Raw genomic sequence first — 18,238 nt, 5'->3', positions numbered from 1 at the left:
GCCCTGACACCCATCCCCCAGCCTCTGCTCAGTCCCTGCCTGGACCTCTCCTCCTCTCTCACCACTCCTCCAGAATTTACTTTCTGGGACAGTGTCTTCTGGAGGTTTTCTGGACACCTCTTCCCAGGGTTTCTGTTTCCATTAGGAGTGACAAAGAGATTGGCAGTTCAAGGAAGAAGTTAGCCATCTGGATGGAGCTCCTAGACTTGACTTGTGATGGACATCAGCATGCTCAGACCCTCCTGACACCAAAAACTAAGATCCGTCTGGGTAGAAAGACAGGCAGGCAGAGGGAGGCTCCCGCCTCCACCTTAGCCCTTCCTTAAGCCAGAGTTCTTGGTTCCCTCCAGGCCTCCGAGTCTTCTCTCTTCCACATGCCCAGACTCCAGGCCCTCCAGCCTGACCTGCCTCCTGATCAGCAGTGTTCTGATCAGTTGGTCTGCCAGGGTTTCTAGGGTCCCAGGCTCAGAGCAGGGTGGACACTGGGCATCAGGCAGTTCACTAGCCCTAGGCTCACCCTCTGCCTCCCTCTTCCTGGCACTCCTCACCTCTGGCCTCTGATCCAGGTCCACCGGCAGATATAGGCTCTCCCGGGTCCTGCTAAAGTTGATGAACTGCTGCAGCCCCTCAGTCACCAGCCCATGAGGCTAGCACCAGCTCTACCTCCTATTCCCGGCCGGCGCCCTCTGGGAGTCAGCTTCCTGTTGCAGTGGGAGCTGAGCTGTGCCTCAACATGCCTGCCGGAGCGCGGGCCAGGCGTGGGGCTCCACTAGACTGGCATTGTGGAGCCTAATTAGGCAACAGTACCATGCCGGCTGCCTGAGGCCAAGGCGTAGCCCCAGAGGACCATGAGGCTGGCTACTGGCAGGGGCTCCGCTATACCTGGAGCCAGGACTCCTCCCACACGCCCACCCCTGCCCTGTTCGATATGTCTACCCTCCATATCACCCCTTCCCCCCAGCCAGGCAGGCCCATCAGCTCTGAAGACAACAGGATAGGCAGGGAACCGGGGTTGGCAGGATTCTCGGCTGCTCTTGTTGCAGGACTTATCCTGACCAGGCTGTTCCACCTCACACTGGCCACAGGACCAGGCTACCCCCTAGGCTAAGGGTAGAATACTTTCCACATCAGGCCCCTGGCCTCTGCTGAGACCCTGGCCTGGATGCCAACCTCAATCCCTTGGGAAATGCCTGCTGCCATTGGTGACCTCATGTAGGGCCAGACTGCACACAAAGAAGTCTACACAACCTTCTCCCTGCTTAGTCAAGAGGGCAAGTCCAAGCCCCTAAGGCTGTCCAGTACCTAGGATATAATATCCACTCTGGCTGGCAGATCTTTCTCTGTGAAGTGACCAATCTCTGTTTTCAGAGTAGCTCCCACTTAGCAGACTTTCTCAGTACCAGGCTCCCACCTCTGGGAGCATCCAGAGAACCTGCTAGGGGCAGCTCTTTGTCTTCTGGGATTGCTGGCTGCTTCTATTTCCGATGCATATGGTGACCCTTGAGAGTCTTGAACAGTGCTGGCCTGCCTGCAGATGTGAGGAAGGCCCACCACAAGCCACAGCCTGTCCTCTGCATCCTCCACCTTGGGCCTCCCACCTGTGTCAGAGCCCGAAGAATGGAGCGACCACACCCCTGCCTTGCACACTGGCTCACAGGGACGCTCTTCCCCCGAAACATCTCTGAGCTGAGACTGAGATGTCTCTGAGATGCCAGAATGCATCTTTCCAGAACACTAGACATCTTTCCAGCTTCCTAAAGGGGAAACTGAAGCGTGTTCCCTCTCTGTGTGGGAAAAGACCCTGAGAAAGAAAGAACTCTCATCTGCTCCTGCCCAACACCTAGTTCACCATGCTCCTGCTGCCCCAACCCCTCCAAGTCTGACCATCTCCAGTTCCTAGACAGTAAAATGAGTGTCTACCTGCCCCACCCACCCCAGCCTCCCTCCTAACCTCAGCCCTAATAGCCAGTACCCCTGCTACAGCAACTCAAAGGCACAGAGTCTGCTCAGGTTAAACCCTTGACACCCACTCTTACCCAGACCCCACTCATTCCTGTGCTGTTCTGTCCTGTCTGTATGCTGTTGGGACTGGGAGTTGGTCTCAAGGTGAGGAAATGGTGGCCCAAAAATGCTGGTGTCAAGAGGCAGGTCAGGGCCTCATGGCAGCGCAGGTGAATCTGTAGCTAGGCCCTTTGAGGAGCCACTAAGCACCCTGAGCCATTCCTGCCTTTTCCGGTCTGAGACCTCTCTATGAGTTCCTGCTTCCTACTGCAGGACTCACTGAGTGGAGAGCGCATGAAACTGGGGCTTGCCACAGTAAGGCCACAGGCCCAGGCAAGCTCAGCTCACAACAGAGCCGGTCTAGCCAGCACAGTGATGGCGAGCACAGATCTCAGCACCCTGCCTCCCTCCCCCCACCCACTGCAACACACACACACCCTCAAGCGTTTGGGAAGGGGGCAGGTTCAGGAGTTGGCTTTACACACAGTACAGCTCCGGAGGCAGAGGGGTACACTCGTCAGGGAAGCAGGTCCCAGGAGGTTAGGTCACTGGGATGGACATTTTATAGTAGCTCTGGGAACAGGTCCTCTGCAGGAGGGAAGCCCTAGGTTCCATGGGAATGTATTCATTGCAGCCCTGGTAAGGGCGTACATAGGGTATTGGAAGCAAGAAGAATGGGGAGCATTTTGAAAAGGGGGCAATCTTGAGGGCACAGTTTTGAGTAAACACAGCTTGGAACCAAGTGTGCCATAGGTGCCAGCTACAGAGCGCTGCATCACAAAAGCCTGGGGTTCCCAGAATCTTTAGGAACCCAAGATCCCGATAAGCCTATTAAGAGTGTCCTTTACCCTGTAATGAGATTGGTACGAATGTCGGTGGCACTGTGTGCTTCGCCATCTTGAACTCACAACGTACACAAGTAGCTATTTCCCTTAGAAGATATCTGATGAAGCAAGATTGAGGGCTTATACCAAATCTCAACCATGGACTCCCACTGGGCAAAAGGGGGTGGGGTGTCCCAGAAAAGGATGGAGCTCTGAGACAAAGTACTGTGCTTCTTGGAACATTGTGGTATCTGAAAGGCAGCTTGGCAGGTGAGCCAGGGCTCAATAGTGGGGACATCTGACAGATGTTTTCTCAAAAGAGAAGTAAGGGCTTGAAACAGACCTGTGCGGAGCAATTAAGGTCAGCCTGGGCAACACAGCAGAACCGCATCGCAAATTAAAGAACAAAGTAAGCTTGCCACTCAAAAAATGGAATCCGCAGGCTCTCTCACCAATAATAGAATTCAAAATTAAGTGAAAATTAGCGCTTTGTACAACCTGTATATACTGCTGTGAGCCAGCCAGCGCCCCCAAACACCACTAGGGCAGCAGCAACACTATCATAACATCATGAAATGTGTCAATAGTGGGGGAAATCTCCATAATTCAGGGAGCTGGAATCTCCCGGGGGACCAGACATACATTCTGACACACGCATGGAAAAAGGCCCATTCAACATACAGTATGCCAAGGCGGGTCAGTGTAGCGACACAGCCCCAGCCCCTATGTGCCTCAGCTCCACACTGCAGCCCCACCATTAAAAAGCCATGGAGTATTCTGAGCACAGCATCCAGGCAGAACACCCACAGTTATGAGAGAGGTAGTATATCTCTGTGAGGCCAGGATTCTTTAGCTCTGTCAACCAAAACACTTTGTGACAGATGGGTTGGAGAAGCAGATAGGCAGATCCAGCCGTCCTTCATATGACAGACAGTGGTGAGATTTACAAAGCTGCAAAACATGTCACTCTTGTGGCGTTTTGTGGTTTTTTGTTTTTTGGTTTTGCCTTAAACCAGAAGGATTTGTCATAAGATGTTATTTATATTTACATAGAGTGAGTTTGTTGTTGTTATTTTCAATGATACTTTATAAGTAAAAATTCTTAAATGATCATTTTGTGGGTTGTTTTGAGACACAGGGTTTCACTATGTAGCCCTGGCTGGCTTGGAACTTTTTTTTTTTTTTAAAGATTTATTTATTTATTATATGTAAGTACACTGTAGCTGTCTTCAGACACTCCAGAAGAGGGCACCAGATCTCGTTACAGATGGTTGTGAGCCACCATGTGGTTGCTGGGATTAGAACTCTGGACCTTCGGAAGAGCAGTCGGGTGCTCTTACCCACTGAGCCATCTCACCAGCCCCGGCTTGGAACTTTTTATGCAGATCAGATTGGCCTCCGACCTATAAATGTGTGCCTGTCTTTGCCTCCCCCCGACCCCTAAGTGCTGGAATTAAAGGAGTGTGCCACCATGCTTGACCACTTCGGGGTGTGGGGAGGTTGTGTTGGAATATCTACACATGTACCAATGTATGCATGTATATATATGGTGTGTGTGTGTGTGGTTTGTATCAAATGGCAGAACTAGAATATGCTGGCCAATATTTCGCAATAAGTCCCAGGAAGTGTGACATCTGACCATTTCCATGATAGAAATATTTCTTCTGGAGTTGATTTCAAGTTACTGATGGTGCCATCACTGGGCATGGGGTTGGGAGAGACAGACGTGTTGTAGCATCCCCACTACATTAGACACCATCAAATCCCATCTAGACAAGAGCAGAGATAACAAACAGCAGGGTGTAATTAGGAAGTGATATGCTTTAAGTGTTTATTACCTTTGTGTTTTATGTAATTTATATGTCTTACATATGTAATTAGTTTAATTTGATTTTAATAATGGCTGTGTTCAACATCCGGCTCACAGAATTACTGGAGACTTAAGAGCTGACTCGTACAAGCTGGTCCTCGCAGACTCCAACACACTCCTAGACATAAACCCTTCGAAGCAAATGCTCTTTGGGGTCCCTAGCAATTAATGAAAAGGAGTCCGAAGATAAAAACCTTTGCACCCCGATAATATTTATGTAAAATAGTCACAACAGAATAATACCTTGGATTTTGGAAAAACAAAACAAAACAAAAGATGCCTACTCAAGGCTGGCTCTTCAGACAGGTCCTGGGGGAAGAGGGCAGGGCACCAATGTGCTAAACAGCTACAGTACTCAATCTACTGGCCTCAATCAGTCAGGAGAGGAGCCCGGGTAGTGCTTTGATAGCTCCCACATTCCTCCTACCTGCAGCCCGAAGAACAGACTTGGAGAGGTGCAGTCCCTGAGTCAGAGCTCAGCCTGAAGCCTTCCCTGTGTGGCTAAGAAAATCCCAGAGCCTAGGTTTTCCCATCTTTAAAGTAAAGTGCAGAACATGCCTTCCACGGGAGGTCACAGGCAGTGTCCTCTCTCCTTGGGATGCAATGAAGCCAGGCCCGATGACTGACAGAGCCTTTCCATGAAGTCACACTCTGGAATCTCATTCAGGTCCTTCCCTGGCCCCCAGGGCACTTCTTTCTGAATGTGTCAGAAACACAGACAAGGAAGAGGCTATCGTGACCTTGTACGTGTTCTTGAAATAGAAGCCCACATCTCAGGGGACAAATCCAGTCCCTGGCCCTCTCTCTGCATGGGATGGAGACATAGAATCATAAACTTAGTGAGTCCTGTCTCCGAGTTGCAAGACAAATCTAAATAAAGCAAGAGCTGAAGGGGCTGCGTTCAGCACTTGCAGTCCCTGCTGGACCTTGCCTCCTAGGCTTGCTTCCTGGAAGCCTAGATGGAATCCCAAGTGTAGAGTCACGAGGGCAGCAAAGACGGCGGCCAGACCCATCCTGTGTCCTTCCCAGTATCCAGAGACTGCCTGCTCCCACCCTGGAACAATACCTAGGCTCATAGGGAGATGGCAGAAGCTCAGGGGGGAGCATGAAGAAATCTTAGCCACAAATGGAAAATCCCATCTCCCAAGGGGGCTCAGCTGAGACTAAGGGCCACGGGCAGCTGAGCATCTCTGCCCTGGCATCCTTAGGAGCAACTGTTCCAGGGGAGACAACAACACTCCAGAGCCTACCCTTGGATGCTAATGGCTGATTGTTGGTCTTTCTCCTCTTTGTCAAGACAATGTCTGAAAAGCTCCCCCACCCCCCAGAAAACAGACAGAGCCCCCTTGAGACATACACAATGAGTTACACAGAGGCATGCCTGCCAAGACATGGCAAGTTGATGTTGTAACAGGATCTAAGGACATGGAAAGCCCAGCTTTAGGAAAATCCAGCATGTATCTCCTAAGAATTAGAGCAATGTTTATTTTACAGAGAATCCTGCGCTGAGCAACAGCTTCTCAGGTCCCTTGACTGCCCATAGGGTCACTGCTCATAGGGACACTGCCCATGGGGATCACTGCCCATAGGGACACTGCCCATGGGGCCACTGAATACCAGTGGAACTGAGGATCCCTGAAGACTCCATCACGGAATAGCAGGGGTTGGCAAGACTAAGTACCATACAAAACTGCTCCGAGAACCTGGAACATTGACAAGGGGCATCAACAGAGACCTGGTCTTTTGGAGGCTGTGACCTCCAAAGCCCTCTTGCTCCAGCACACTATGGACATAAAGGTCCCAGAGCTACTGAACCCATCTGAGAGGCACAGAGCTCACATTAATAAGCTTTGCCCGTGATTCTGACCTCTAACAGACCCAAGGAGATAGCTTCCGCCTGCATTGGGTCCAAGCCACTCTGCTCTCAGAGGAATCCCTGTGGCTAACCTCAACTACATTCTGTGGACCCAGAGTCTCTTATCTGTCCGGAAAGAGCTCCGTCAAGGCCATCACATCCCACAGTATCTGCCCACCAGCCTTGGCCACTCTTGACTCTCACATCTAAGACCAAGAAAGCCTTCCACAGCATCTCTCTGGAAGTTCAGGGATCATCAGAGAACTAAGTCCTCTCTCCCTCGTCCAACCACAAGCCTTCACGCTGCCACCTGGCAGCCTTTTCGCTTGTCTTGCTTTCTGCATGTGACAAGCTCTCGGATAGGCCCTGGCTTGGAGCAGAGGTGGACACAGAGGTGTTCTGGATTCCAGCCTTGACTCCTAGGATCCATGCTGATAATGGCTGGCAGATCCCAGCCTGGTTTTAAGGCTGTTACTACTCATCCACCAAGTCCCAGCTGACCCTGAGTCAGGAGGCGACCCACGCTTATTCTCCTGAATGGTATACTACAGTACAGGTGGTTAAACCCCCATCCTCCTGTTTGACAGACAGAGGTGAGGCTTAGGGAACACGAAGACAGAAGCCACACCTGAAGTGCAGGCGCCTACCCTCCTATTCCCCCCAATGCCTCCTGCTCCAGATTCTACTCTCTTTATTAGGAGGCTGCGACGGGGTAAGGAAAGTCTCTAACCGCAGGCCTCCAACAGCTAGTTACACTGTCCCTAGCCCTGTCCAGGAAGAGCCTAAGAGGCCCTGACCTTCCAAGCCCATTCTACTCCCAGCCTAGATTCCCTCAGGCCTCACTGGCCAGAGATCATTCTTTAGGGCAGTACATTCTATAGTGTCTTAGAGTGACCAGCCCTCCCAGTCTCCATCCTACAGGCAGGGGCTGCTAGAAAGCCAGCCTGAATCCTGGCTGTTACAACTTGTCTATGTGCCTGTGTCCTCCAGGACAGAGGCCCCTTCCTCCTCTGGAAAAGCCTTTCCAGATCTCCACTCCCTGGGGACCTTTGTGTCAGTCCCTTATTATTTGGCACAGTTCAGGATGATGGTCACAGTGTGAAGACCCCTCCCTTTCACCACCAGTAAGGTCTTGCTGCCCAATGCTAGACCACCCATTCCATCAGCAGACAAAGAGCTGTACGTGAGTGAGTGGGACCAAACAGACCTGGGTTCAATCCTAAGCCGACCTCTAACCTGAGCTAAGGACCTGGTTCCTTCGTCCCCAGCCCCAGGGATCTATTTCAGTCCCAGCTCCAAGCTCTGAGAATGGAGAAAGGCCTCACAGTGGCTCAGTACTTGGAATCCAAAAAAATTTTTTTTCTTTTTTTCTTTGGTCTCCAGGGCCAGCACAGAGACACAGCACAATACCTCCTACTCTGGGTCCTGGCTAAGGGCAGTATCCCAGCCACCTGCCTGTGCCCCCAGAACTGTTCAGGGTCCCTTCCTAGGGCACACAGCCTTCAAAAGGGGCTTAGCTTCCTGCCTCAGCCCTACCCTCACTAGCAAGCCTACAGTGAAAGAGGGGAGACTCCCAGAGATCTCTGCTCACCAGACAGAGCCTCCCAGGCTCCATTCTGGGGCCTCACACTCTCTCCCAGTACCCCCACCCTTTCTTGGTGCCCACAGTACCTCCAGGGCTCCAATCTGCAGCAACCAGAGCAGCTGGCTGTAGGGTGCTCTGAGCTTCCAGCCTGCCTGCCCTGGGTGGAGGAACCTGTTTTCCAGGTTTGTGGCTCCTGTAGAGGGGCCTCCTGCCTAGGGCAGGCCCCACCCTAACAGTCAAGTCCCTGTGTGTGAGCTCCTCCTGGGCGGGTCATTGCCCAGTCCCTCTGTCTCTCTGCAGTTAAAGGGTGCAATGAAAAACTTAAGGAAGCCTAGCACTCCATGCCCCGGGTGGTGGGGCAGGCCTCCCAGAACCCTAGGCTGCAGTCCTCTCCCCATTCCTGCAGAGAAAGCAGGGACAAGAGTCCCTCCTCAGGTTCCCAGGAGACCAGATGTCAGGTGAGGGCAGGGGCTTTACAGGGTCACTCTTGCCTCAAGGCAGGTGTGGACCCTGCAGTACAACCCCAGGGCCAGATCTGGTAGAGAAATGGAGTTTTCTTGTTTGCCAGCCATTCAGCAAGCCCCATCCTGGGTGTGATGTGTATAGCAACCACCAGAATGATAAATCCCTGCTAGGGGCAGAGGGAAGATTTGCAAGGAATCAAAGACACTAGGCAAAGGGAAGCCTAAGAGTAACACCGTCATCTATCAGTCAGCTAGGTGGTGCTGGAAGGTTTAACCTGGGGGTGGGGAGTGGCGGTGGGGGAGGGCACAGAGCGGGTGCAATGGAGCCACCTGCTGGGCGATCTCCTCCCAGTTCCCAGGCCTCCCCAAGGTCCTGGCTTACTCTGTCTCTGGCCTCCCTACCAGCAGAACTATATTACAAATTTCTCAGATAGGGCTGACTACAGAGGTCAGCGGATAGAATGCTTGTTGCACCAGTATGAAGAGCAGAGTTCAGATCCTGAGAGCCCACATAAACATCTGATGGGTGAGGTGACCCACCGGAAATTTCAACCATGGAAGGAGGAGGATCCCAGAGTAGGTTAGCTGATAAGACACTAGCCATGTGGGTAAGTCCTGGTTTTGATTCAGAGACCTGCTCCAAAGAAGAAGGTGGAAGCGCAATCCAAGATGATACCAGGTATCATCCTTGCGAGTCTCCACACTTGCAGGCGTACACACACACACACTCTCATACATGCTACATATCCACATATGCCCACACATATACAAACATGAATATATACCCATGCATACAACACAAACACACAATAAATATAATTTAACTTAATAGAGTTAGAAAACAGAGTGGCCAGAGCTAGCATCCCTGGCAAACGACATCAGGCAGGACAACAAAACCCACAGCGTGTATGACTTTAGAAGTAGTTGTTGAGCTGGGCAGTGGTGGCTCACGCCTTTAATCCCAGCACTTGGGAGGTAGAGACAGGCAGATTTCTGAGTTTGAGGCCAGCATGGTTTACAAAGTGAGTTCCAGGACATCCAGGGCTACACAGAGAAACCCTGTCTCAAAAAATAAACAAACAAACAAACAAAGTAGCTGTTGTTGAGGAGCAAAACTGCAAACACTGCCTCTAGGACGGCTGACCTTTGCTCCAGAAGAGACGCAGAATTCCATCTTGTCCCAGATCTACTACCAACCTGCATCTCTATGTGGGCTCACACAATCCATGTGACCAGCGCTGGCAATGGTGGCCTCTCAATAAACACCAACTAGTTATTTTCATTATTCCTGGTCTATAGATCAGAAACCTGAGGCCCATCAAGTGAAGGAAAGTGCAGGCCACACCTTGTCCCTCACAGAGTTAGTGAGGCCCCCAAGACAGGGAGTCAATGCCCAGCCCAGAGACGCTCCAGTGCGGTGTCCCCAGGGAACTTCATTATGGTTGTCTCACAGATTGGGGTGGCCCTCAAGCAGACCAGGAGGTGGATATTCGAGAGTCAAGGCCAGGACTACAACTGTCAAGCACTCTGACACACCTCTGGTGCCTTCCCTGAAACCCTCAGGAGCCTGGCCTTTCTGTCCTCCATCCTTGAAGCAGGAGGAAGAGTTTACAAGGAGAAAGTCACAAGGCTCAGTCTCAGGATCCTTGTGCTTCAGAAGGCAAGGGGTGGTCAAAAGGGAGGTGGCAAGGGCCGTATGCCCCTTCTGTAAGCAAGAGCTCTCGCTCTACCTCCACCGCAGAGTTCTGGAATCCTGAAACACTGAAGCAAAGGAGGACTCCAGGCCACATGGTCATCCGAGAATCCAGAGAACTGATCTACAATGATGTCACTATTCATCTTGCCCTTCCACTTTCTCTCCTCACTGAAAAGCCTCTTGTTTCCCTGATCTGTGCAGGATCTGTTTGGGTTAACAAGCTCTAGCAGCCCAAGCTAGTAGAAAAGATGGGCTGATAGCTCCACCTGCTGGCCATCTTGGGTTTTGTCCCTTAGGAAGAATCCTTGAGAGCCCACAAAGGAAGAACTTGAGGATCAAAGCACCGCTGTGCCTAGGATTTGAGCCCACGGAGAGAGACACTTACTTAGGCGGTATCCCTGAGAACAACAGATACTTGAATAGTGTTTCTGGTCTTGTTCCCCATGACTGAGAGAAGAGAATGCAAAAAAGCAGTCGCGTGTAAGGAGCAGTCCAGGAGGGGACACTTAGAACAGGCCATACCCATGGTTATGGTAGAAATGAGCTTCCAGCACAAGCGGCCTTGGGCCTTCAAAGAATCTGCATTTCAAACTGTCACATTTGATTTGGCTATAAGTTCATGCCTTTGAATGAGCCTTGACTGCCTCCTAGCAGTGGTCAAAGGTGCTATCTGGGATTGCCCAACCCAAGCTGAAGAAACCAGGGCACCGGCAAGGAGGAACTCCAACAACTGGGGCCTTCAGTAGTCCGTTGGAATCACGTGGCTATCCCAAAAGGTCCACTTTTGCAGCCCAGAGACACGTACCTCCTGCCAGAAAACTGAACCTGAATCAGGCCAAAAACACATCTGCGAGGCTGAGCTCTCTCGGGGGTCCTACCCACTAGGTATCCACCTCCTCCCTGTCATTTACCGGCAACTTCACTGTGCCGCTTCACCCTCCAAGCACAGACCACACCCCTCCCCGGGTAGCCCCACCCCTCTATCGTGGCCACGCCCACTATCCCGCCTCCACAGATGTCACGCCTAGGCTCCGCCTTCGCCCGCGTGGAGTTCGCAGCCTCAGCCCCACGACGGAGGCACGTCGAGCGTCACAGGCCCCGCCCACGAGGTGCGCCGGCGCGGTGCGAGCTCTGCGATTCGGGCCATGGCGCGGGCGGGTGCCCCTGAAGTGATCCGGGCAGCGCAGAAGGACGAGTACTACCTGGGAGGCCTGCGGAGCGCGGCGGGTGAAGCGCTGCACAGCCTAGCGGGTGAGCGTTCTGGGCACCCAGACAGGCGGCAGCTTCAAAGTTTGCTTGGAAAGCGGGGATCAAAACAGACGTACACACTGCTGAACACATTGCAGGTCTCTGCTTTAAGTGTTTCTCAAGCATTTGCCCATTTATTCTCCAAACGCCCCTACAGGTTGGACCTAACATCATTACTCTTATAGGTAGACACGTGGATCACACATGCAGGGATTTGGGATTTCAGAGAGCCGAGGTTTGATACTAAACAGGTCGCCTCTGGCTTATGTTGTTAGCACTACCTAGACTTTCCTGGGCTCCATGTCTCTAGGACAGTACCTGACTCAAGACAGTACAGTTGGGGGGTTCTTAGGAGGTGGTCTTCGTCTCAGAGACATTCCGGTCACCAAGGGCAGCAGAGGAGGTGAAGGGAGAGACTAGTTGTTGAGGGTCGTCTTAGGAGTGACTTGATTTGGACTTTACCTGCTCCCCTGGAGTTGGGGGCGTGATTTTTTTTTTTTTTTTTCCCGAGACAGGGTTTCTCTGTGTAGCCCTGGCTGTCCTGGAACTCACTCTGGTCAGTCTGGACTCAAACTCAGATATCCGCCTGTCTCTGCCTCCCAAGTGCTGGGATTAAAGGCGTGTGCCACCATTGCCCGGCTGGGAGTGATCTTAAAAGAACCACTTCACCTCTCCAGAGCTAATATTTTTCTTCTCTCAGGTGCCAAGAAATGGCTGGAATGGAGGAAAGAGATCGAGTTGCTCTCGGACATAGCCTACTTTGGCCTCACTACAATTGCAGGTAGCTGTCTGTGCTCGCAGGTCCTGGGCACTGAGGGGCCCACAATCCACCCAGGTCTGGAGGGGATGCTGAAGGCTCCTGGAAATCACCTGCATTAGTCTCTATCTCCGGGAAGGAAGATACTGGCCAGACGGGGCACTGCCCCAGACTTTATCTCAGCAGGATGGGCTTTTCCTTTTATGGGTGCGAGGCATTGCAAGATAAAAAGGAAGAGGCTATCGAGTGGGGCGGGGGCAGGGGGACGTAGGCCTACGAGCAGGGTCATGGTGAGACACATGGAAAGATCACAAGGTACACCGCAAGGCTGGCCTCAGGAACAGGAAGGCAGGCTTCATCTTCTGCATGGTGGAGTACTAGATGCTAGCTGCAAGCCATGGGGGGCTTTTTAATCTGACTCCATGTGACAGTGTCAGGTAAGCAGCGGTATGTATGCCTGATACTTAGGACTCAGCCATCATCTAGAAGGTAGAAAGCCACAAGATCGGATCCCATCACTTGGACAGGGTTATGAGTTCAGCAGAGGAAGGACTGGGAAACAGAATAAAGACTTAAGGGAGCAAGAACCAACAGGGGATGCAAGGCCCATTCCAGAGTGGCCGTCTCTGTGACATGGTGAAATCACAGCATGGCCACAGTGGGTGTTAACAAGAAGTTGTGCTGGCCTTGGCTAGGTCTCAGGGTGACTGGTGAGGCTGGGGGGAGTGGGGGGAGACACAGGCTGGCCTGGAAGCTTGTCCCTGGACCCTCATCATTGTGTATTAATCCTCAGGCTACCAGACCCTTGGGGAGGAGTATGTTGGGATCATCCAAGTGGACCCATCCCAGCAGCGTGTGCCCTCCAGGCTCCGCCGTGGAGTGCTGGTTGCGCTGCATGCTGTCTTGCCCTACCTGCTAGACAAGGCACTGCTGCCCCTGGAGCAGGAGCTGCAAGCTGATGGCGATGGTCCCCGGGCTTCACAGGGCAGTCTGCTACCTGGAGGACGCAGCCGATCACGGGCACGGCGCTGGGTGCGTCACCACACAGCCACTCTGACTGAACAACAAAGGAAGGCCCTCCAGCGGGCAGTCTTCATCCTGAGACAGGGCTTCGCCTGCCTCCATCGGTTCCACGTGGCTTGGTTTTATATTCATGGTACCTTCTACCACCTGGCCAAGAGACTAGCAGGGATCACGTATGTAAGTAGCCATGCCAAGGGGACTGGTATCCAGGCTGGGATCCTCTGAGCAGCATACTCGGGGACCCATGCTGACATGATCGCAGCCAAGTGTTCTGCTTCCAAGTTGCAATCGAAATTCTATACTTGGGAAAGAGTGGAGTTTGTTCAGTTTTCTTTTCCAAGAAAGCCCAGAAAAGGAAATCCAGTTCCCACAGACTGAAGATGGCAGCAGACTTGGGCGCGTGGGTGGGTGAGTGACTGAGTGGCCAGGTCTGGCCTCAGCAGAGGGCCTGTGGCTGTGTCCATTTCACTGTTAGGAGAAGTGTGTGGAGTGCAGGTTCTAGCCCAGAGGCTGGCCTTCCCCATCCATCCCTGCCAGCAGAGGGCCCTGTTCATCACCATCCAGCAGCCCTAACAGAAAGGCAAGATCTTAGGGTCACCTCACCACAGCGCTGGCCACATAACAGTCTGTACTGACCTTGTTGTTGCCTCTGGCAGTCCCCTGCCTCAACCCTAGCTTCCTATCAGTGCCCTTGTATCCTGTCACACCAAAGACCTCGCCCTGGTATCACCTCCATGCTGACCTTACCTGTCAGGGGACCAAATGCCACCTCTCCCCTCTCCCTCCAGCCAGTTCGCTCCTCCCACACACACTTATCATAGACACACCCATAGTCTGGTCTCAGGCCTTAACTTCCTTCCATACTGCCAGATAAAGCAAAATCTGCCCAGTCATTTAATTTAGCAGATGTGCCTCCCTTCCTAATAGCTGCTGAATGCTGGGCACTGGGTTTTGCTGTAGGGCTTGCAGTTTTCCTGTTCCAGCCCAAGACATGATATAACCTGGTGTCTTCATTTCCCTGCCAGTGGGAACGCAGAAGTGGAAGACAGCATAGTCTTGTTGTGGTGTATATGGCAGTTACACCATTAGCCAGAGCAGAGGCTAGACCAGCATCCTTGAGGGCCAGAGTGTCAGAGGGACAGTAACCACCTGTCCAGGTCCCCTTGCTATTCTCCACCCTACTCTTCCTTGGGCTCCTTCCCTTCCTCTGAAGTAGTCCCCAGACAGTTCTAGAATCCTCATCCATTTTCCTGGTCCATCCAGACTCCTGGGTCTGTGCTGCTGATGCCTCAAGGTCACCCTATAGCTAGGGTTCCCAGTCACTACTTAAACCCATCTCCATGTTGGTTCTTGTTCTTGGGACACTGCCAATGGCCAACAGGAGGCCTGGCTGAATATAAAACCTCCAGCAGACAAGAGGCCAGGTCCTAAGGGATCCCAATGGCCACGGTCACCTGTCTTAACAGCTCCGTACTCGTCGACTGCCTGGAGAGGACCAAAAGGCTCGCACTAGCTACCGACTGCTGGGGCTGATCTCCCTCTTGCATCTGGTGCTGTCCATGGGGCTGCAGTTGTACAGCTTCAGGCAGAAGCAGCGAGCCAGGAAGGAGTGGCGGCTGCACCGCAATCTATCCCACCGCAGGTGTGCAGGGAGCTTGAGGTACTTTGGTATGCCCCGATTTTGTGAAAGGTGTGTTCACCTGTGTACTTACCCCCATAGGAGTTCCCTTGAAGACAGAGCAGTGTGCAGAACCCCACTCTGCACCCTATGCTTGGAGGAACGAAGACACTCCACGGCCACACCTTGCGGCCATCTCTTCTGCTGGGAGTGTATCACCGAGTGGTGCAACACCAAGGTACACGCGCTCCCAGGCCTGTGACCCATGGCGGTTTCACTGCCCCAATCTCCCAAACCTCTTGAGTTGGGGATAGAGAGGTAGGCATCTGTGAGATATGAACCATGCTTGGGGTTGAAGTTCCCAGCCTTCCTCTCTTGAGGTCTGACTGAGGGCAGGTGAATGGCACATGTTGGGTGCACATATCAGGCTACACTTACTGTCTTAATTCAAACATTCAGAATGCTAGTACATGTGTACACACCACTGAACCGTTTCCAGGACAGGTGCCCAGAGCATACCGCTTCATGTAAGCAGCTGGGCCCTGGCTGGCATGTCTAGCCACTCAGGTACTTTTACTGTCCTGGCCAGAAGCCTAGGCTGCAAGTGAGAGGGAACTTTATGTGGCTGTGCCCTGCTATTAAGAGGCTGGTGTCCTGGGCCACAGTACAGAAAACATAAGCATTTACTTTGCTAAGTCAGCAGTCTGCATAGTGGGCACTGTGTACCAGCTGTCTAAGTGTGGAATGTGGACCCTGCTTTCTCATAGATGGCAGAGCAAGCCTTTTCTCTTGAGAGGGAGCACTGGGATTCATCTAGAGTAGCACACACAGACTGGTACCTTACTGGTGGGGCTTGCTGGGAAGATATGGCAGAGGCTCAGTCAAAGGGTAGAGCCCAGGAGAGGTCCTAGAGATCCAAGGTTCATAAGTATTGAGGATGGGTGGGTGGGCACTGCTATGCTGAGTCAACACTATCCAATGCCTAGCCCCTCTGGGGCTCGGGACCCTGGGAGAGGCTGTTTTCTGGTTGATTTACAGCTGTGCATGATGTAAAAGAGGAGTTGATGCACTGGGGATCAGGGCCAGCTATGGTGCACAGCCAATGTGACAAACATACCCTACCCTGCAGACAGAATGTCCCCTGTGCCGGGAGAAGTTCCCACCTCAGAAGCTGGTCTACCTGAGACACTACCGCTGACAGCTCCAAGTGGTGGATGGAACTCATGGAAAAGTTTCTCCTCAGAACTGTGGCTGCACAGAAATATAAAACCTCCACACCGTTCTTTTGTCGCATAAGCTACTACAGTTACCTGGAAAAAAAGGGGGTCAGGTACAAGTGGGAAAAATTCAGTATGGGGGGTGGGAGAGTCTGTCACATGTAATTGACAGCTTCTTCAGTCTCTGGAGATAGTGGGCTTCCCCTCCCTTCCCAAGCCACACAGCTGAGCACTGCTTCAGAAGTTCAGGGTGTTTTACTCAGGCCTGTAAAGAAGAGGCCACCATCGGGCTGTGAGAGGCAGGGCTCAGGTTAGACTGGAAGCGAAGTATAACACTCTGGGCTCACCAACTCCAGTACCCCTCCTAAACCCATGTTGCCAACTCCCTAAGAAAATGAAGGTCTGGGTTGGACCGATGCTTCAGAGGCTAAGAGCACTGGATGTTCTTCAGAAGTCCTGAGTTCAATTCCCAGCAGCCACGTGGTGGCTCACAACCATCTATGCTGGGATCTGATGCCCTTTCTGGTGTGCAGGCAGAACTGTATAATACATAATAAATAAATCTTTAAAAAAAGAAAAATAGAAAATGAAGGTCTTCATTTTGGCCTAGCGGGTAGGAAGGGGGTCTCCCTGAGTAGCACATTTTTAAAAACTGTATTAGGTTGCACACATGCCATTGCACATGTGTGGAGATCAGAGAACACCTTGCAGGAGTCAGTTCCTTTTTTGTTTTTTGTCTTGTTTTTTTGTTTGTTTTGTTTTTCAAGACAGGGTTTCTCTGTATATCCCTGGCTGTCCTGGGACTCACTCTAGACCAGGTTGGCCTCGAACTCAGAAATCCACCTGCCTCTGCCTCCCAAGTGCTGAGATTAAAGGCATGCACCACTACTTCCCGGTAGCCAGTTCTCTGTATCATGTATTTCAGGGATCAAATTCTGGTCGGGCTGGGTAGCAAGCAAGCAAACAACTTTACTTGTTGAACATCTTGCCGACCTGGCAGAGTTGGCTTGAGTGAGTTTTCTCCTATAAACCAATTTCCGTGCATCCTCTGATAGCTGTTCTGAGGAAGTTAAGTGAGCCACGTCTGCTTGGAGGCCAGATAAACAAGTTACCTAACTACCCAATGTCACTGCTGAATCTAGCTCCCTCTTGGCTTGTCCCTAGGTTGTTTCTTGCTTCCATTTGTCATTTCCAAACTTTTAAAATGAACTCAAATCAAAGAGAGCCTGGCATATCTTTAAGAGACTCATTCTACAGAAAAGGTACATTAAGAACAGAAGCTCAAGCTGGGTGGTGGTGGCACACACCTTTGGTCTCAGCACTTAGGAGGCAAAAAAGTTGGATCTCTGTGAGTTGAGGCCAGCCTGGTCTATAGAGTGAGTTCCAGCACAGCCAGGGTCATACGGAGAAACCCTATCTTAAAAACTAAAAACAACAAACACACACACACAAAACCCCAATAGATTTAGATTTCATAAAACAGTGTGAAGACCACCTCTGGTCTACAAGCAGTAAGTAGGGCTGAAGCCCAGACACCAGCAGTACTTTTGGATGCCCCCATGCTCCTTGTGAAGGTCCCCTTACTGAGAGCAGGACCCATCCCTCTAGGTGGGGCAGGGGACCAGGACTGCCAAAAGGTGACTTCTGGAAGCCTATGGGAAGACAAAGTCTGTGGGAACATGGAACATAGCTACAGATATTTGCAGTACCACGATTGGGACTCATACTGCTCTGGCCAGGTAGACCCAACTTTCTTTCCAGCACACAGGAGTTTAGTCAGCGATGAGGAAAATAGTGTGGGAAATGTAAACAAAAACATGCAGGGTTGGATCCCCAAGTGCTCACATGGTTAAAAAACAAACTTACTTAGAACATTAGAAAATGTTCTAAGGTTAGGTGTACAAAATGCGACCTTTAAAAGGAGCATCCGAGTGTCCACAAGGGAAACCCAGGTGGCTGTCAGAATCTAACACCATAGGATGGATGAGAAACACCTCTAATGGGGTCTGAATAGGTCACAGCCTGGGATTGAAGAGCGTGCTGGTACTGGACAGCCTGTCCCTCTGTACCTGTGGTGTCT

At 51.7% G+C, this 18,238-nt stretch overlaps 1 protein-coding gene across 2 annotated transcripts; it reads left to right on the top strand.

Annotated features, from left to right (window-relative positions):
• The first annotated feature begins 11,414 nt into the window (after positions 1-11,414).
• Pex10 (peroxisomal biogenesis factor 10) lies at positions 11,415-16,730 on the top strand. Of its 2 annotated transcripts, none has more exons than XM_021160584.3 (6): positions 11,415-11,546; positions 12,244-12,324; positions 13,094-13,500; positions 14,790-14,965; positions 15,058-15,179; positions 16,071-16,730. In XM_021160584.3, exons 1-6 carry the CDS (start codon positions 11,441-11,443, stop codon positions 16,235-16,237), a joined length of 1,059 nt encoding a protein of 352 aa, XP_021016243.1. In that variant the 5' UTR covers positions 11,415-11,440; the 3' UTR covers positions 16,238-16,730. The 2 variants fall into 2 exon arrangements, with proteins under 2 accessions (XP_021016243.1, XP_021016245.1); XM_021160586.2 differs by having other exon boundaries at positions 15,044-15,179; positions 16,071-16,728.
• The last annotated feature ends 1,508 nt before the right edge of the window (positions 16,731-18,238 follow it).

Source organism: Mus caroli, unplaced genomic scaffold (genome assembly GCF_978045245.1).
Source record: "Mus caroli unplaced genomic scaffold, Mus_caroli_1 scaffold_6, whole genome shotgun sequence".
NCBI lineage: Eukaryota > Metazoa > Chordata > Mammalia > Rodentia > Muridae > Mus > Mus caroli.
This window is presented reverse-complemented; position numbering and strand designations above follow the sequence as displayed.